General features: G+C 44.0%; 1 protein-coding gene across 1 annotated transcript in view; it reads left to right on the forward strand.

Moving 5' to 3' along the window:
• The window catches only part of ADGRA3 (adhesion G protein-coupled receptor A3), a 375,408-nt gene that overhangs the window by 305,413 nt on the left and 49,759 nt on the right, over positions 1 to 20,236 (forward strand). The window contains exons 12-15 of the mRNA XM_086964033.1: positions 2,464 to 2,664; positions 8,232 to 8,445; positions 16,718 to 16,926; positions 19,947 to 20,071. Of these exons, the coding sequence (XP_086820159.1) occupies positions 2,464 to 2,664; positions 8,232 to 8,445; positions 16,718 to 16,926; positions 19,947 to 20,071 (749 nt within the window). The remainder of the gene's footprint in view (positions 1 to 2,463; positions 2,665 to 8,231; positions 8,446 to 16,717; positions 16,927 to 19,946; positions 20,072 to 20,236) is intronic.

Here is a 20,236-nt window from a genome sequence, read left to right on the forward strand (position 1 = left end):
TTGTTTGGAAGAAGATGGGGAAGGGCACTAGAGTAAGGAAACATACCATGGTGATTCCAGAGCACTTTGTCCTTGTTCTCTGTCCTTCACAAAAGCCAGCGGCCACCCCTCTAGACTCACACCAAGCCCAATAAGCATATATTCTGCTGCAACCTTATGGTTGGAAAATATCATACAGCAGCTGGGAGTATCGATTGGGAATGCACGGTCAAGGTGTAAATGTTCTGCAGAGGGAGTGATGATTGTACATGCATGGCAGCAAAATTATTTAAAGTGACAGCGTTCTTTTTGAGACGTTTTTAGGTCTCGCGACCTATCGATGTGCGCAAGCGCATCGAGCGGAGCGAGAATTCATGTGGCGAAAACATCTTCAAACCAAAGGGCTTTCAGCCCCGCGGTTTTCATGTAGTTCACGTGAACCACGTGATTAAACATGCACGCGCATCAGACCCATTTGCTTCCCAATCTCCTCCCACCATCAGGCTTCCCTCCTAATCCGCCGCAACATTTCACAATCACCCTCCCACAGGCACGCCCCCCCACCAGGCTCTCCCGCCCCCCATCAGGCTTCCCTCCTAATCCGCCGCAACATTTCTCTATCACCCTCCCACAGGCACGCCCCCCCACCAGGCTCTCCCGCCCCCATCAGGCTTCCCTCCTAATCCGCCGCAACATTTCACAATCACCCTCCCACAGGCACGCCCCCCCACCAGTCTCCCGCCCCCATCCGGCTTCCCTCCTAATCCACCTCCCCTCGCTCGCATTCCCGCCCCAGGATCTCCCGCCCCCATAGTATTCAAAGCTAGAGGCTGAGAGGTTTTGTAAATTATCTGAAGTGGGGCCATAAAGCCTGCAGCTCGCCTCTTGTTTCTCCTTCCTTCAGCCCGTCGCAGTTTGTTTTCCTTCAGCCCGTCGCAGTTTGTTTTCCTTGCACCGCCCCTTCTTACTGGATCATGCCGTTCTTCTGTTACCAGATCTTCGACTTCGCTCTGAATACTTTGGTTGCAGTCAGCGTGCTTGTGTATCCGAACACAATTGAAGACTACATACTTTCACCAAGTGTAGGCACGCCCCCCCCACCAGTCTCCCGCCCCCATCCGGCTTCCCTCCTAATCCGCCTCCCCTCGCTCGCATTCCCGCCCCAGGCTCTCCCGCCCCCATAGTATTCAGTTGATCCAATTAACACACATGAAAATATTGGCGTGCATAAAAAAACTAAGAATTGTTCTTGATGCAAAGGGGCCATCTGGTGATCTTGAACAAAAAGCGCAATGGCATCTCATTTTGCAAGGCGTGTGCATACGTTGCCTTTAAATGGAAAACAAACAAAGCTAGAGGCTGAGAGGTTTTGTAAATTATCTGAAGTGGGGCCATAAAGCCTGCAGCTCTCCTCTTGTTTCTCCTTCCTTCAGCCCGTCGCAGTTTGTTTTCCTTCAGCCCGTCGCAGTTTGTTTTCCTTGCACCGCCCCTTCTTACTGGATCATCCCGTTCTTCTGTTACCAGATCTTCGACTTCGCTCTGAATACTTTGGTTGCAGTCAGCGTGCTTGTGTATCCGAACACAATTCAAGACTACATACTTTCACCAAGTGTGAACCCCCCCGCCCCCCACCCCCCACACACACACACACACCTCCACCCCACCCGGTGTGCTCGTGCAGCACAATACCCTCCCCTCGTGCAGGCTTTCTCCCGAGAAGGTGAACTGGGTCTACCTCCCCTAGGCACTTTTATTCAACCAAAACGTTTTACACTCCTCACGCGCTGTGCGTGAGGTGCGTGGCCTCCCGAACCGCCCCTGATCGCGCAATATTTACACTCCGGGAGCCTTTACGGTGCACACAATAAGCACGCTGACTGTAACATCACTATCTTTACGCTCAGCCCATATTACGCATCGCAGTGGTTGCAGGGTCTGCATTTACTACATACAGCCGAATGTCTTAAGTGAGCACGTAATACAAGCAGTCTAATGTACACAGGCCTCGTGCACGCGGGAACGCAATAAAAGAGCCCAATGTTTACAGTGGGCGCGCGCACCCAAGCTGAGCACATAACATTGCAGTGCAATTCTTCCAGTCCCACTGCATAGAAGCGCATAATACAACAGCGCCATGTATACAGTCCGTGTGTCTACGCAGAGGCTAACAAGCATTCCCATAGCCAAAAGGACTTGCATTCGGAAAGTGTAAGCTATTGGCTTTGTAAATAACAATGCTATTAATTTATATATTTTCAATGCCAACACATATTAAAAAAATTATTGTCATTTACAATACCAAGAGCTCACACTTTCCTAATGCGAGACCTATTGGCAACGCCAGTGCTTGTTATTGTTATGTTTGTTGGCAGAGAATTCCCAAAACCGCTGTAAAGAAAAAAGAGCAAAGGGGTCACTATGAAGGTAGTTTTTAATTTAATAGAACTCCTAACTGATTAATTTTGATTCCTTTTGTTTTCACAGTATTCTCCTAACATTGCCCTTGAAGCATATGCATTAAAAGCCACTGGCTTCTCTGGAATGACTTGCACCGTTTTCCAGAAAGTGATGAACTCGGACCGCACTGGCCTCGACTTTGCAAGACGGGATCCAGATGGAAATTTAGATAAACAATTGAGTTTTAAGTGTAATATTTCAAACACTCTGTCCAGCTTGGCATTAAAGGTATTGTTTTTTGAGTTTCAAAAGTGCCTCAAAACTTTTTGTTAATGTTTTTATTTTTTGGAGTTCATGTGTCATGTTTTTGTGTTAACGCGCATGGTTGCATAGAGTTAACAGTGGCCTTTACATTTCAGATTTGCTGGGCGAATTATTTGTTGAATCTTTTGTATCCCAACTGTGAAAGAAAATCAATAGCTTCCCACCGACTTGAAGGCTAAAACATCTAAAATGTGCGTTCAGGAGAGACAGTGCTTCACCTCCTGAGTTACTATACCCTTCCCTGATGATGAGTTAGTTAGTTTGTGAATCCACGCTTACAAGTGCACGTACAAAAAGATGCTGACTGCATCAGAAGTGTGAGTATAGTGTCGGCCTAAGTATAACATGGGCGCACAAAATGGCTATGATTAAACGCCTTGGCTTTTTCATTAAATACAATATAACGTGGTATTAATGATTAAAGAAGACAAATGAGTTCACACTGCAAAACGTTTGTAACTTTTTATAGAGCTGTTCCAGCAGACCGGAAAAGAGCATGTAATGAATCTCTTATCCTTACTTTGACGAATTTAATGTATTCTAATGACAAACTGGCTTTACAGATTGTTAAGAAGCATGGATTTCTCACCAAGCATAGTAAAATCGATATAACCACAATGTGTATTAGGTAATGGTAGGAAGCTGGGTCTTTATGAAATATATCAAAAATCCGATATACCGTGTAAAGGGTCTAGGGGTTCCCTTATGGGTGGAGAGGTACTTGCTGTGCAATGCCAAAGTGCTCTATTAGGAGGTAGTGTGGTCGAGCAGTCTTAGGCTTAACGCAGAGAAGTTCAAGACATTTGCAAATACAGACCAGGATTAATAAATGACCCACACGACTCAAGCAGGGGGTCCCCATCAAGTCATAAAAATGGCAAGTATCTTTATATATGTTTAGGCATCAGAGAAAAATCTTTCAGGTAGATAAGTTTTGGAGTATGAATTCTTCTAACTTTAAAAAGTGGACGCTTGACACTTCTGCAATGTTATCCTATGGAAGGAACAGCAAGTTCTGCAAACTGGTATAGTACAGCTACTTACAAGGCCAATCTTCAGGAGTTAAGGTGAGACCAAGGCAGCACCAGCAGTCTACCACCAGCAGCACGAGGGTGGCCGGATGCACGGTGAACATCGGTGTCAGAAGCTCACTGTATTTCAGTTGAGATCGGTTACTGTGGAGAGAGGCTACAGGCTCTGGCCAGGAGATCATTCGGGCTGAACCAGCTACTGGGCTCAGGCTTTGCAATGCTCTGGGATGGGGAGGGTATATCTTTGGTCCTCTTCTCCAAGGCCCTGGGGTAACGTGTGCAGAGGTGTCTTTGGGCATCAGGTTTTTCCTTACCGGAGCAGTTGTGGTTGAGGAGCCCTACGTGCAGAAAATGCAGGCGTCATCAGCGAGCCCCAGAGGGTGAAACCGCAATAGACTCCAGCTCTGGAGGGCTGGATACCTTGTTGACAACGTTGGCCCACTTCAATTCGGGCCGGAGTCAACGGGTGCAGTGGTTGCTCTAGAAGTCTGGTTTTGGTTGTTCCGGAGTTTTCAGAGTCTTCTCTTTTGGAGTTTTTTAAGAATAGGTGTGCTGTTCCCGGGAGGTCTTGACCTTGTTTCAAAGGCAGACAGTCCTCCAAAGTTTCTGTAGTCGACAGCTGCAGGAAGTAGATGTTGGCACAGTTTTCGTCATGGCCGCTGCTTCTTCTCTTCTCTCTGCTTTTGCGACTCTTGCGTGTCCTCTCTTCTTAAGTTGTCAGGATCTGTTTCGCTGGTACCAGGGGCTCCCCTAAATACCGAATTTAGGGGCATTAGAGAAGTATTGGGTAATACCCAATAGGCTACTGACCCTTGGATTCACTACGCCCCCTATATGACCGCTCCCTGTGGGAAATGGGCATTACTCTTTTCCGGATTTCCTAAGTATGCCATCGCAAGGATGGCTACCTCTGAAAAATCGGGTGTACTGCACAACAGCCCACCCTATGGGTGTTATTAGCCTGGAGGTGGACCGCCTGCCTGACTACCTAATTTTCCCAGCTGTCCAGCTGCCAATGGAACTCTAAACAGGGGGGTGGCTTTTTCTCCTGTGAGGGGAGCCAGATTTGCATTCCAAACGCAGCAGCTTGATGGAAGCTTGCTGGCCCAAAGAGGGTAATCAGAAGGTCAATCTGTGGGAGAGGGTGTTACACCCTCTTCCCAGACAGGCTTTTGTTCTTGGTCTCCTGAGAGCAAAGGCTCTCACCCTAGAAGGTCAGAATAGTGTCTCGGGTGGCAGGCTGGCAGAAACCAGTCAACAAGTACACCAGCCGCTGGTTAACTTTCAGGCTGCTCCTCTAAAGTGCCCTCTTGGTGCATGTATTGATAAATCACACACTGGCATCAGTGTGGGTTTACCAATATGAGATGTTGGATACCAAACTTCCCTATTTTCAGTGAAGTTATCATGTAGTTTGGTAACTCTTTTTCACCAGTGTCCAGCAAATTTCTTAAGATGACTTCCCTGGTCACTCGTACGGGCAGTAGTAGGACTGACCTGCTTATGTGGGTTTGACCTCACATGTAATATTCAGCACCCTGCCTTAAGGCTGTTAGGCCTGCTAATGGGGTGACTTACAAATAGTCCATGCTTTTCAAGGACATGGCACACAGGGATGTGTGACAAGTCATGTTTTCGCATTTGTTTGCATCAATAAACGCAGCCTGTAATGGCAATCTTGCATGTTCTCGGTGAGGGACCCTTAGGGTGACAGAAATCATGCTGCACCCCTTAGGGGTCCTCTTTTGTACCTCCAGCCCTAGGTAGTAGGGTACTATTTACTCATGACCTACAGAGGGTGCTAAAGGTTTTGCCAATTGGGGGAATCATTTTACAGTTTTGGCAAAGTGCTCTGGTCCTGGGGACCTGGTTAGCAGGAACACAGTGCACTTTCAGTCAAAATCACATCTTTACCAGGCAAAAAGTGTGGGTGACCATGTCAAAAAGGGGTAATATCCTACAGTAATAAAGGATAGAAAAAATATTACAAGCTATGTGGTGCAAGCTGAAACAAAGTTTGATTGCTCAAGAGTTTTGAGCTGTGGAGTGCCCCAGGGTTCCATTCTAAGCCCAACCCTTTTCAACTTTTACATCTCCCCATTAGCCTCCATGATTTGAGGATTTGGGTTGTCACTAATGTCATATGCAGATGACACCCAGATTTTCGTGATAGTGATTAAAGTAACAAAGACAGCAGGTAATTTCTATAATTGTACGCAAGAGGTGAAGAATTGTATTAGCAATAATGCTGTTAGGTTAAATGAAGACAATACTGAAGTAATCTGCTTCAGTCCCCCATCTATAACAAAGGTGCCAAACTGGTGACCTAAATAGCTACAGGTGCAGCGACTCCAATGTCAGCGGAAAAGAGCGTGAGAGTAATCATTGGCTCAGAATTAAACCTAAATAAAAAGGTCTTCCAATTCTGAACATTGTTTTATGTCCCTAAATCTTCTAAAAAGACAGCAAACACAAGGAGATGATGGACGGAGCGCTGAAACTTTTCAGACACTCACCCCAGTCACAGATCTGGGTTGAATCCATCATGGTTTTTTAGCTCACTTCGGCATCCTAGTTCAGACACAGCTATATGCAAATCAGTCCTGACCCTGTGCCTCATGGGAACAGTTCACTGGACCGTAAACAAGCATCCTGGGACCGGTTTCGGGCTAACAGCCCTCATCAGCCAGGCTAGCTTGATTCCGGTCCAGGGAGGACCTGGCTTGGCAGGAACAGGGTCAAGACCGATTTGCATATGGCTGGGTCCAAACTGGGGTGGTGTGGTGAGCAAAAGAATGATGGATTTAACTCAGATCCTTGTGACTGGGGCCGAATGTTTGCATTGTCCAGTATTCCGTCCATCAATTGTTTCTTTTGCATACCTTTTTACCTAACAGACTCCTAGACCTGTGGTCCCGGCGTTGATTCTTTCGCACCTGTACTACTGCAGTACTCTGTATGCGGGACTCCAGATTAAATGTATGTTACACCTCCAAATAGTCCAAAGTTAGGCAGCCCAACTTGTAGCAGCGAGACAATAGTATGATTCAGCATCAGATACTAAGACAAAGCTACACTGGCTGTCTTTGAATCAGAGTGCAATTCAAAATAGTCAAACGCAGTGCACATTTTTCAAAACTGGTCAAGTGAGTGTCTCATGTAAATTAGCCCAATATCAACTGAGAAGGATGCGGAGCCCAAGAGACCTTCATCTAGAAGTGTTCCTAAATTTAAGCTGGAAAGAAAGGGAGGTAGATTTTTTTCAGTCTTGGCTCCTTAACTATTAAATAAGATTCTTTTAAGTCTCACGTCAGAAACAAACCATTGATGATTCTGTAAACTCAATACTAAATATGTAGTTAATGCAAATGTCAGGCAAACCAGTTCAGCACAAGGATACCCTTTTCGGATACACTATTTTGCACTTTATAAATACAAGCCATCATCTCACATAATTTGGAGAGTGAGTTTGACAGATGTATGTCTCGTTTTACTCTATAAGCATAGGACAACATGATCTATACATCATTGACCTTTTTGGTCAAGACATATCTGATAAAAAGGCCCTATTAAGCATCATTCTGTTGACATCAACATCTTTAACTAATATGGGTTATCCAGTTTCAGGTGTAGACACCACTTTGTATGACATATATTGCTGGATTTACTACTATATATTAGTATACTTGATAACATTAAACAATGTTTTCACCTGCAGACTGGGAAAACGTGAGAACGCATCTTAGGAATTGGGTTTCATTTGACTGGCAATATTGCTTTTTTCAGCATAAGACATTTTATTTGCTTTTTTGTTTAGTAACCATAATATAATGGATTTGAAGGCAAATAATCGTGGTCAAAACGAATAGAAGACCTCCTTGCTGTTCCATCTTAGTACATATATCTAAGTCTGTCCCACACATCTTTCAGACCATTGCCAAATCCTCCCTGTAGATTGTGCCTCAGTTCAGACCTTGTACACTCCCCCTAGAGAGTGCACAAGGTCCCTAGGGGACGCTAGGGTTATGGAATGACCATTCCATAACCCTTTAACCCGATTCCTCTCAGACAGGAATCTACCTGGTACTGGCCGCATTCTCTCCAGATTCTACCATGTTTGTATGGACAGTGGCAGTGACAGAACCATATACATCGGCTGTCCATATGGGTCGTTAGAAACTCATGTAACGAGCCATACCCACTTCTCCAAAGGTGGGCTTCTGTATCTAGTGTTTCTTTTCTTGATTAGGTTTCTCAGTGAGTAGTGCTAAAAACTGCTTGCTTTTAAATGGCATTCTGCAGTGTTGAAAGGCATCTTTTAAAAAAAAAATCCTAATATCTTTGTTTTGTCTCTGAATTACCTCAGTGTTATATCTACTAGAAATGTCACACAAGCCACATATATTACAGCATGAATTCACTTAGCATTGCATAGAAAATGTAGAAATGTGTGCGATTTAGTTTTGCTTTCGTAACAACGTGAATTCCTTTATTTTCCAGAATACTGTTGTGGAAGCTTCTATCCAGCTGCCTTTTGCTCTTTTTTCACAAAAGGAGAAAAGAGAAATTCAGCCTCTGGATGAATCGGTATGTAAGCTTCAGCTGATTGCCTTCCGGAATGGGAAGCTTTTTCCAGCTACTGGAAATTCAACGCATTTGGCTGATGATGGGAAGCGAAGGACAGTAGTTACTCCTGTCATACTCGCTAAAATAGGTTTGTTTCTAATTGTAATAGCATAACAGAATATTTTTTGCAGTCTGCAGCCACAATTTGAGTTGCATGTGATCACAATGTGAACTTAATATACGTCATGGTTCTTTCTGTATACAGATTGCTTGATGAACATGCATGTATTGCACTTCATTTTCTCCTTTTAAATGTAAAGGCCAGGGAATGCACAGTTATAGCTTCAAGGTTCATTCAGTTGTATTTGACATCCTTCAAAGGGAAATAGCCATCTTTTAGTGACATAGGACAACATACACAATGTAGATAGCTAGTGTCCCTTGCTTCTTCAAATGACCCACATTATGAATTTAGAAGACCTGGAAATTCTGAATTGACAGTCTTGAAGCTCTCATGACTGTCAATTATCCTATGGAGCAAACCATTTTGGATTACCTTGGTAAAAGTGAGATACCTGTTTGCTTATAAAGAAAAGTCTGATTTCAGGTAGAAGCATCATAGAAACCTTTTTGATATGTTGAGGAGGGAAAACACGATCTAGTTTCTATTTCCATCTATCTTCTGTATCTTGGAGCCTTTAAGAAAAATTTAAAACGCTTTCTACAGTGCAAAGACTAAATTGCCAGCGCAGAATTATTTATGTTCTTTAATGTCCCTGTGGAATGTCAAACTAAGATCTCACTTTCCAAATGTGATTCTTTACTTTGATATTGTATATCTAACGTAAAAAAATATATAGGACATTGCTGAACAAATGTTGAACTTTAAAAAAATCACATACTGGGGTTCTCCATTATTGAATCTCTTCATAGAATGACATGCTGGGCTAACCTCCCGTTGTCTGGGAATCTTTTTAGCACTTAAAACAATATTGGCATGTTCATTTTATGGAGTACCCTAAATTAGACTCAACTTTCTTGTTCAGGCCTGAACAACTTTCTGTGCGGTGGGTCTCTTCTCTTCTCTTCTCTTCTCTTCTCTTCTCTTCTCTTCTCTTCTCTTCTCTTCTCTTCTCTTCTCTTCTCTTCTCTTCTCTTCTCTTCTCTTCTCTTCTCTTCTCCCTCTAGAGGTCATTATTCTTAAAGATGATCTCCCACATGGGTTCCCCCACAAATGCGCTGTGTGAGCGAATGTAGGATGCTGGCTCTATGTATGGTATTGCTACTAGGTTGTTACCGTACACAGAGTCCAGGGGTTCCCCAAAAGTGTACAGGGCTCAATGTAAAACCCAAAGTGCTCTATTAGTGGAAGCATAGGGGCATAATTCATAGCCCTAACACAGAGGAGTGTAAGACATTTATTGCACAACAGTCATCGATAATGTACCCAACTCAAGAAGGAGATCCAGACCAATTTTAGAAAATTATACTTTTTTTGTACCTCATTTTAAGACCAGGATCTTCACAATAAGCGAAGTATGTTTTTAATTAAAAACAGGTAAGTACTGCACTCACAATCCTAGTCTTCGGAGCCAAAAGTCAGCAAGGGTCAAGGGTCAGGTGAGTACCAAAACTGCACCACCTGCAGCACAGGGGCTGAGGGGTGCACAGGTCAAAACCAGAGTTCAGCCCATTGCTTTTCAATGGAGACTGGGGGGTTCCTGGAGCCAAACGGCTTGCGGTAGGTAAATCAGTTGCAAGAGCCAAGCTTTTGGGGTTAGCATAAGCAGAGGCGAGGGGGGGGCAAAAAGCAGCACAAAACATACATAACCAGCGACACAGGCGCACTGGTTGCGGGGTGCAATTTCGACATTGGGCGCCTAATGCTTTTCAATTGTGATTCTTTCGGCAAAGAGGCTTCATGCGTGGCACTATAGGTTGCAGGAGGAAGACCAACAACAGCAGAGGTAAGTAGAGATGTAGGGGGTCATAGGGGCACCATCTGTTCAGCTCACCAAGGCCTAGGGGCTTCGAAGCAGGGGTACCTTTCAACATCAGATTCTTCATACCGGAGCTGGTAACGGTCAGGGGGAGATTCTGGATTTACATGCATGCACCGTCATGGAGATTAGGAGAGGTCAGCCAATACTGGGCACGAGGTCAGGATTGCTGGGGATATTTCACTGCAGAGGTGTGCCACTCAGACTCTGGCCGTGAGTGTCGTCTATAAAGTAGGCAGGAAATGCGGATCTTACTGGATCCGGGTTCTTTGACAATGTTTTTTCTTGGAAAGATCCACTGTCCACGGGGGCTGAAGTCTTTCTCAAATGCGACAGTCCTCCCAGGCAGTGCTTAATTTGTAAAATATTAAGTGCAGGTGCTCACATTTTTTGGGGAGGCCACACCCACATTTGCGGCTCCGCCCACTTCCCTCAGCGGCTCCACCCACTTCCTTTCTTGGTTCCACCCACATCCACAAGCCTCAAAACATCAGAGCCCACTCCTCACATCTTGAGTTGCGCAAGAAGCTGAAGATCTGGCTCTTCACATAAGCACCTCCAGGACCTCACACCTACACAGCTGCCCAAGTGCCTGAATACCCTCTCGGGTGATTAGTGTGATACACACATCAATATATCATAACATATTGTAACATAGGGCCTATGACAACAACTTAAAAGTAAACTCAAATTAGAGAATGTGTGTAATTCTCAAAGTGAAGCTTTAGGAAAGGTCATTAGAGGACTTGAGGCAGCTTTGCAAACTAAAGAGAATGTGCTTGTACTGTGCTGTTTAAAAGAAAGGAAGGGGTTAAGGAAGGAATACATTAAAGAAGTCAGCAACAAATGCAGGCAGGAAGGGGAGTACCGGCGAGAGGGAATATATAAGTAATGGATGAAAGAAGGAGGAAATAAAAAAAGAATGTGAAAGGAAGAAACAAAGGAATAGAGAGAAAGGAAGTGAATGAGGTGTGACGGATGAATAGAAAGAAGGGAAAGGAGCAAGATAGGCATAAGGAAGGGTTGATAAGAAAGGAAGAAATTAAAGAAGAGGTGAAGGAAGGAGCAGGAAAAAAGAAAGTAAGGAAAGAATGGAGGAAAAAGGATTAAATGCACCAAGGGAGGAAGGATGGGGAATGAATGAATGTGTAAGGAAGCAAGAACGGAATGAGGGTGTAAGGAAGCAAGAAGCAAGAGGGGAAAGGAGGAATGGCTGGAGGTGCTGAGGGAGAGAAATTAAAAAACAAAAGATTAAAATACATTTGTGTCCTTTACACACCATGTATGTTTGTAAAGCACATATTCACCAAAAGGGGCCTTCACAACAAATTTAAAATGTTATTATCCAGCTCAACAGCACAAATGTTATCGACCTCAGAAAGATGAAAGACTGAGTTGCAGCAGCAAGATTTAAATTTATGACCCTGAGAACAAACGCGGGTTCCTGGATTGGATATAAAGAAACTCGCAAGAAGGAAAAACATAACAGGGAGAGTGGGGAAGGAGGAGAGGTCTGAAGTCAAAGATAAATACAGTAGAAAAAAAATATGAAGAGAAGTGAGGAAAGCAGAGATAGGGAGTGCAAGACTGTGGAACATGATGAGAATGAAAAAAGGAAAGAGGAAAAAGGGAAGAAGAGCAGACAGTGGGGAGTGCGTGAAAAGAGAGTGAAAGGGAAAGATGAGTAGGTGAAAAATAAAAAAGCAGTTAATGAGGGGAGGTGGCGATTAAGAAATGTGGAAGTAGGGCAGAAAGTGAAAGAAGAATGGAGAGAAGGGAAGGAGTAAGGTTTGAAGGGAAGGAAGAAAAGCAGATATTGAGGAAGAGGAAGAAAACAGTACATCACGGCTTTATTAAATATAGAGTAATTAATTATGTAAAGTTGAGGGGTGACAGGGCTGTATCATTCTTGGCCTGTCTCATCAATGCATAGCTGCACTGTCCAAGACACACAATACCGATTTAGGGCACCATATCACTGAGTGGCAAGCTTGGGAGCACACCATTTGCGCATGCACTGTGAAAGCACGTGCCATTGTTAGTTTTAAGGACTCGTTCTTTCAGAGTGTTTATGAACATGGCAGTCCCCCCCACCTCCTCAAGCTTGGTGTACGCGCCGCCAAAAGCGTTTGTTGCATCTGACTCCAGGAGCGGTAATGCCAGCGCTACCAAACGTTCACTTAGAAACTCATTAATTCAACCACTCACATTGACTTGAGTATTGAACAATACATCACAAATTAACTGCATGTGAAGATAGAAACAATGTCATATTTTTAAATTGCGGCTTCCTTTTAGATTTTGTCCACTTCAGGCTTGTATGCACAGGTCTGCCTCTAGTGTATCCTAAACATTAGTGAGTGCTTATGCATGAAAAGTTAAGGCCATGACTACAGGGCCCGGAAAGGACCCACTTCCATACACATTGCTTATGTCCTTACAACACGTAAGCAGTATGGTTTAAAAAGACAACATCCATGAACACAGGGCCGCTGTACACATGTTGTTTTCCAATCCACCCATCAATTAGGTAATACTGCACCGCCAGGAATGGTGCACTTTCCCACCCAGGGAAAACAACGATGTTCAAAGAGAGACTAGAAAACACAAGTAGCGCTTCACTATCAAACTCTGTAAAGTGGCGCTAATGTGTTTAGGTATGAATAAATCAATCTGGCCACTGTGCAACCCAACTGTCTTACTTTAACTAGTTAGTTATTTATTTTTCATATTTGTAATGTTTTATTTCTCTCCACCCCGAGGCTGCACTTAGAATTTGAAAAACGTCAGAAAAAGACAATGTTGACGGCAAAAATGTTTTTCTTTTTTGGATCCATTTCACAGGGGATCAAATAAACGAAAGGAGGAAAGAGAGGGTAATACCCTTTCTTTAAGTCTCGGTTTTCATTAACTGAGGAGGCACGAGACAGAACGAGAGGGAAGAGGGGGGGGGGGGCGGCAGCTACCAGCGGTAGGAGAACTGGACGCTGTTCTTGTCTTCTGTTGGCAGGAAGGAAAAGACAGAGTCCTTTTCCTTCTCTGCCCGTTCCGTCCGTCCCCAAAAGCCGAGGATTAACTATTGGCTTTAGCGATTAATGCCGTTGGGGAGGCTTTTACCACCATTATTGCCACACATATCTTACATATGATCTTATGTAACATTGACAACAAGATGTTTCTGTGGAAGACATGCTTCACAAAGAACAGGGCGCGCGCCACCGCTCATAGACAAACCCTGCAAAAAGGGAAATCTGCTGAGAAAAACCTGTAAACGTTTTGAAGGTGTCCACAGTGAAGCTTTGCAAAAAACAGCACACTTGCAGAAATCTGCAAGCAGGTCCCTAGTTTCGAATAAAGTGAACATCACCTCACCGTGCACTGAAAACTATCCAGCAACGTGGGAAACTCATCGATCTGACGAAGGCAAACCGGGAACCTCATCTATCAGATTTCACGGAGGGCGACATATGGGAACTTTTCCAAAGTTTGTTGGTGACAAAACTGAAAACTGCAAAGCCTTACCCCACTACCAACGTCACTGCTGTGATCCTGCCAGCACCGAGATAGTACCAGGTCCCTTGAGGTACTGCCTGCGGCCTGCTCCATGAGTCTATCAATGTTACTCACGGCTCAGCCTGGCATGTCCGGTTCCAGCCTGCCTTGCCCCAGTTCCGTGAAAAGCCCGCCCTCAGCCATTCTCCAGCAAAAATGAAACCATGTTCCATGTGCACGGCAGGCGCGATCTGCTGACGTCACATCACAAACGTGATGATCACGCTCTTTCAAAATGCCTGGAACAGGGTGGGCAAGCAACAGAACTTACAGAACGTGATTTTTAATAATTACGGGACCATCTGCCGAGCGGGAAGAGAACTTACAGAAGAGCGTGATTTTTTAATAATTACCGGACCATCTGCCGAGCGGGAAGACAACTTACAGAAGAGCGTGATTTTTTAATAATTACTGGACCATCTGCCGGAGCGGGAGGAAAAAAATCCTATAGACCCGGCCCCGTGAAATAAGTGCCGGTGCTGAGCACCGGAAAGCACCGGCACAAATTAAGCCCTGCTCCCAGGGTTTTCAGAGGTCTCTGGCTGCAAGATTGGTCCCAGAAGCTGGAGACTGGCCAGCAGAGCTGGTGCCAAGGCAGTCATCATCTTCATTGTTTTCTACAGGTTGTCTTCTTTCTTCTTACGTTGTTGCAGATCCAGTTTCTAGGTCTTGGGGAGCCACCTAAAAAATACTAGATTTAGGGAGTAGCAGGTACCGCCAATGGGCACCTTACCTGGTGTGGGTGGGCATAGACCTAGCCCTGATTCAAGGGGTCTCTCCATCTTCAAGATGGCGAGGACTGAAAGATGTGCTTCACCTCACCTCCCCCACCTTAGGGGTGGAGTTAGCAGAGGTGGGCTCACCTATTCTTCTAATCTGTCAGTCAGGTTTGCCCACCCACAGTGGGGGTGTAAACCTGGGGCTGACATCTGCTGCTAGCAGCAGAGGCTGGGGGATTTATTACAAAGGCCGCCAGCCTTTGAAGCTTCCCCTGTCGAGCACTGACCCATCCTGGGAGAGGAGGTGTGACTCCTCTGCCCAGGATATGCATTGTTTCTGGGGCAGTGGCTCTCCACCCAGGGGTCCAGAAATATCTCTGGTGGAGACTGGCTGCCTGCAGCTGGTCAGATACCACACAGAGGTTGGTAGGTTTTAGGGGGCACCTCTGGGGTGCCCTCTGGCTACATGGTACAATGAAACACACACTGGCATCAGTGGATTTATTGAAAGGAGTAGTTTGGCACCAAACACTCCTGTGTTCAGTGGCGCCCTCATGGTGCTGGGGAACTCAAGTTGTCAAGTTTCCAGCCCATGTACTCTTTATGACTTCACTGGCACTTACAGTATTAAGGAATGGACCGCAGTAGGGCATTACTGCTCATGCAGATATGCCCTCACCTGTGGCATAGTGCACCCTGCCTTAGGGCTGGGAGGCCTGCTGGGGGGGTGGCTTACCTATATCAGACAGCGCTTGCTGGCATGATATCCAGACATTATGCCATGTCAACTTTGTCTTCTTTCCTCTTACAAGGGACTACAAACTTCAAGGGCAGCGGCAGGTTCCCAGTGAGGGGGTCCCACGGGCCCTCTTCAGCTCCTAGGCCCTAGGTACTCTGAGTACCATTTAATAGGGTGTTGTGGGGGCAGAAGTGCCATTTATGGAATTTGTAGGGAAGGTGCACTGGCACAGGGGACCTGGTTGGCAGAGACCCTATGCATTACATTTGAAACCACATCAAAACCAGGTAAAAAGTGGGGGCTAAGCATGGAAAAAGAGCCACTTTCTCACAGACACTTTTTGTAGCTTTTCCTCCATCTCTTAAAGGCAACCCCATATCCAAATCTGGCATAGCCAGATTTATATTTAAATGTATTTAAACCTGCTTCATTAAAGCCAAAATACTTTTACCTGTTACTCCCAGAGCACATTCCACTCATAAAAACGGAGCTTGTAACTTTTTTTAGGAAATAATCCCATAGCTGACATTTATAAGGCAGCTAACTGGTCTACCCCGCACACATTTAACAAACATTACCGTGTGGATGTTTTCGATTGCCAACAAGCCAATGTAGGGAAGGGAGTGCTATGTACTATTTTTCAAACTATTGCAACTCCCACAGGCTAGCCACCGCTTTTTTGGAGGGACTACTTCACAATCTATGCAGATCATGTGTATCTACAGCCACATTTGCTATCAAATGGATTATTCCACTTACCCTGCAAGCATCTGTTCGTGGCATGTAGTGCTATAGATTCACGTGCACTCTACGGACGTCTGTTGCAGTTACATTTTCGTACTTATGTGAAACATTTACATATCTTCGTTCTTGCACTCCTTTCTCATCCACCTACGGTAAAACAATCGAATGAAGGATTCGATGTGCATGCACAATATCACCGAGAAGTAGGAATCACTCGATCTTGTAATTCGAAATTCTTTTTCAAAGAAAAAGAACTTGCACAACTCAAAATCCAAGAGATGGCAGGAGTATGCAGAGAATGTGCATCAAAAGCACTGCATTCCTTGAACAAATACTTACTAGCTAAGCAACATAATCTTTTTCATTAAATGTATGTTTACTGTTGTCTGCGTATTTTAAAACCAGTATATCCGAGGTAAAGTATCAATTGATATTAGCGTTCTAGTCTGTGGTAGATGGTGGATAGCATGGTGTTTATTCTAGCTTGCATTACACCTTGCATATGGGGCCATAGAGTTCAATGAATTGTTGATATTTGAATGTGTGTGATGAAATAAAGCAATGTTTGTTCTACTTTTTGTAACTTATCAGCCAAGCCCCCACAGTCCAGGAAAAATTATTGTATAATTTGCCATGTATATAAATATCAATGTTATTCTTTTTTAGATGGTCTAAGCAGAGAAACCCAACAAATTCCTATCAACGTGACTCTCCGTCGCATTGCCCATGGATCAGACGCTGTTGCAGCACAGTGGGATTTCGATTTGCTTAATGGACAAGGAGGATGGAAATCTGATGGCTGCCACATTTTGTTTTCAGATGAAAATATCACCACCATTCAGTGCAACTCCCTCAGTAACTATGCAGTGTTAATGGTATGAAATAACACATTGTAGTACATGTATATTGCTTTATAATAAGTGTGTCTAACATGTATGCACTTCAGAAACGTCATAAGCAATACATGCAGTTTCACATAGTGCACTGTACATTATAGGACAAGTTTTGCTTTAACAGAAACCCAATGCATTTGAAGGAGGGGATGGAATGTAAAATGGTGTAATAAAATATATTAAAGGTTCAGTGCTTGCAAACAGAATTGACTCGTGCAGCTCCGCCTCGTAGTAAAGTTTGAGATGATACCAGCGATGCAGACCGCTTTTCGGGGATGTGATGTATTTCGAGCAAAAAGGGCCACATATCACTCACCATTGTAATTTGTTGAAAACATATGGTCCAATACTAACTTTTTACCAATGTAATTGTTTGCGAATAAATAGCCACATTCGACAAAAGATCTTGCATACATTCTGAAAAATTAGGCATACTCTGCAGCAGCCCACATAAAGGAAATTTTGTGTTGGTACCATATTTTTACACTGACTGTGTAGATGATCCTGTGCCAAACAAGAAAATTGTGCTTCTTTTAATTCTTTTTATTGAATGAAAACAGTCTTGCAATATACTAATCCCAGGCTTGGATGCATGAAGGTTTTTTAGACTAGTCCTCCATCAACGGCTTGCACATCCTTGAAAAAGCTTTAGCTATTAAGGGTTGTGCCAACATAGCTTCTGTCGTGGCCAAATACAGTGAGCTTAGTTTGCACTTCTTTGTGTTGCTGATCCATTTAATTTGTCTATGAATGAGTGAATAAATAACTAATGGAGCACAAAAGCTTCCCTCACTATAGCTTCCAGTTACTGGATGTAATTCAAGGCCTAATCATCTAAAAAAGCGTCCAGATTTAAAAAGCCAGTTTTTTAGTCTCCTACAAAAATTAGAGATTGAGGGAGCTAAACTCAAGTCAATAGGAGTAGGGTCCAATGTTTAGCAGCTTGAAAAGCAAATGAACCTCTGCCAATTCTGCTGCAATTAAACTTTGGGAATAGTATAAAAAGTCAATGGCAGAAACATATCTCTTATTAGAGGATTACTTACATGCCTCAAATGGCAAAGGTGGCCCTTTGGTATAAAACTATCCCAATCTCCGCACGTTTCTTGTTTCCAAGTTAAGACACCTTCTGCTTTTGGATGTTAGTGGAAGTCTGGGTAACAGAGTACTTTGGTCCGAGTAGTTGGGAGAAATGAAGTCTCGTACTTTTTGACTGCTGCCCACCAACAATTTGCTGTTGTACCCATATATTGTAGTATTGACTCTTGGGTTGATCCTAAATCCCATGTGAGCCCCACAATAGGTGCGGTAGTGGGTTAGTATCAAAGCATTATTTCTTTGTGTCTCCAATCATCTGTGTTTCTGTTTCATCTTATTTTTGTCCGTTGTACAGGCGGATCCCTTGTGTTTTTTGTTTGGGGTGGAATGTTTAAGAGGCCGCTAATCCCAAGTGACCCACCCACTGCAGATCTGTCCCATAAGACATTGGAGGTCATCGGATGGCCTCCTCAGTTTTGAGGTGGAGGCTCCTCGACCCATGGGCTGGCAGTGGATGCACCCAGGAATAATAGCTGCCGCCTTTTTCATTTAAATTAAGCTCACTACCTCTAGGTTTTTGTTTGTTTGTTTGTTTGTTTTTTAACCAATATGGTTCATGAACCTGATGATCATGGTTTTTGCAACAATGATTCCAAATATAGGAACGTCTCTGGGTGACGTTCACCATCAGGGCAGTAGTCATTAGGGCAACACTCAACTGACCGTGCACAGCTTTTTAGTATAAAACAGCGAGTTTAAGATGGAGGATGATGGCTGTCTCTTAAAGAAAAATAGCACGGCCAGCTCCATCCCCACTTTTTCCCCTTTCCTGATACCTTTATATCTGTGTCCTATCTGACAGTAATAAAACGTTTTCCAGCCAGAGCAAGCGCCTGGAAAAGTGCACATGCTTGGTTTCATATAGGCATAACTACTGAGGTGACTTTCTAAGAGGAGGGCGGAGCTTGAATGTTCTGCACAGCCCTTCGAGAAGAAAACTCTGACCCAACCTGGTTAGTTGGAAATGAGAACTTGAGAGCTCACCAATTGGCAGTGACTTGTATACCAAGCAGGATTTCACCAGGGCCATCATAGAAATGGGTCATGGAAGTTACAAAAAAAAGGGGCATTTTTAATAGAATCAAAGGCTCTACATTGCTTGTAGGCACTTGCCACCCTTCAAATCGATTCCATGCTTTGTTTATATTTGTTTCCGTTGCCTAGGCATCAGGCGGGCTGATGGAGGCAGCAAGTAGTGCCCCACCTTCAGCCAAGAGCAGCACATCATGCTGCCAATAGAGTTGAAACACTTCCTATTTTTAATTTGACCCAGGAAACACACAATGCTTCGGATAGCTTTTGGGAGCTCAGACAAGAGGGCAGGCGCTGTTCATTTTTCTCTAGCAGAAGACAGGGCTGTTTTCATCAGAAATCTTGGTGGTTGTAACTATCTTATCAAGTATTTGTGTTCAGTGATGGCAGATCGAGGAATACATTTATGGACAAGGGGAAAATATTGCAATTTTATTTTAGAGGAGATAGACCAGCATTGGCAAATCCAGTAGGTCTAGCTTATAACTGGAAATGCAAATAAGGCCTATTGGGTTTGCCAGTGCTTGTTTTTGTATGCAGCTGAAACACCAGGTTACAAAAAATGTGTCCTTGTTTACCTTCTTCAACATTGCTTCCTGATTTGCCATGTTCTGTCAGCGCAACCAGTACCTAACATCTCATTTGTTCACATTCCTACCTCACCACTAGGTCACTATAAGTGCAGACAACACAGTTGTAGGACAGCATTAAGACGGCGTGAGGTGAAAAATGTATGTTTGTCTCCTAAAAAAAACTTTTTGGGCATTAGCATTGTTGTCTAAACCTCGCAGCCCCGGTAAGACCTATAACAGCACTTCACCTTACGAGCTTGAGGAAAATGACTAAATTTTTGTACTCACTTCTTTCCTTAGGATCTCTCCGGATCAGAACTGTACACCCAGACAGCCAGTCTTTTACACCCGGTTGTGTACGCAACGGCAGTGGTCCTACTTTTGAGTCTTTTAACAATCATGGTCAGCTATGTTTATCATCACAGGTAAGATGAGGCAATTAATAAGCAATAATTACCTGCACTGATATCTTGTGTAACATTTGCCTCCTTACACATAGAGATGCGGCTGCAGTGTGTTCTTCAAATGAGGAACACACTGGCAATTTGTTGGTGACCTAGTTATGTATTTTGTCAATAGTTTGTCCCATG

The sequence above is a fragment of the Lissotriton vulgaris genome, chromosome 3_2 (genome assembly GCF_964263255.1).
Source record: "Lissotriton vulgaris chromosome 3_2, aLisVul1.2, whole genome shotgun sequence".
Taxonomy (NCBI): Eukaryota; Metazoa; Chordata; class Amphibia; order Caudata; family Salamandridae; genus Lissotriton; species Lissotriton vulgaris.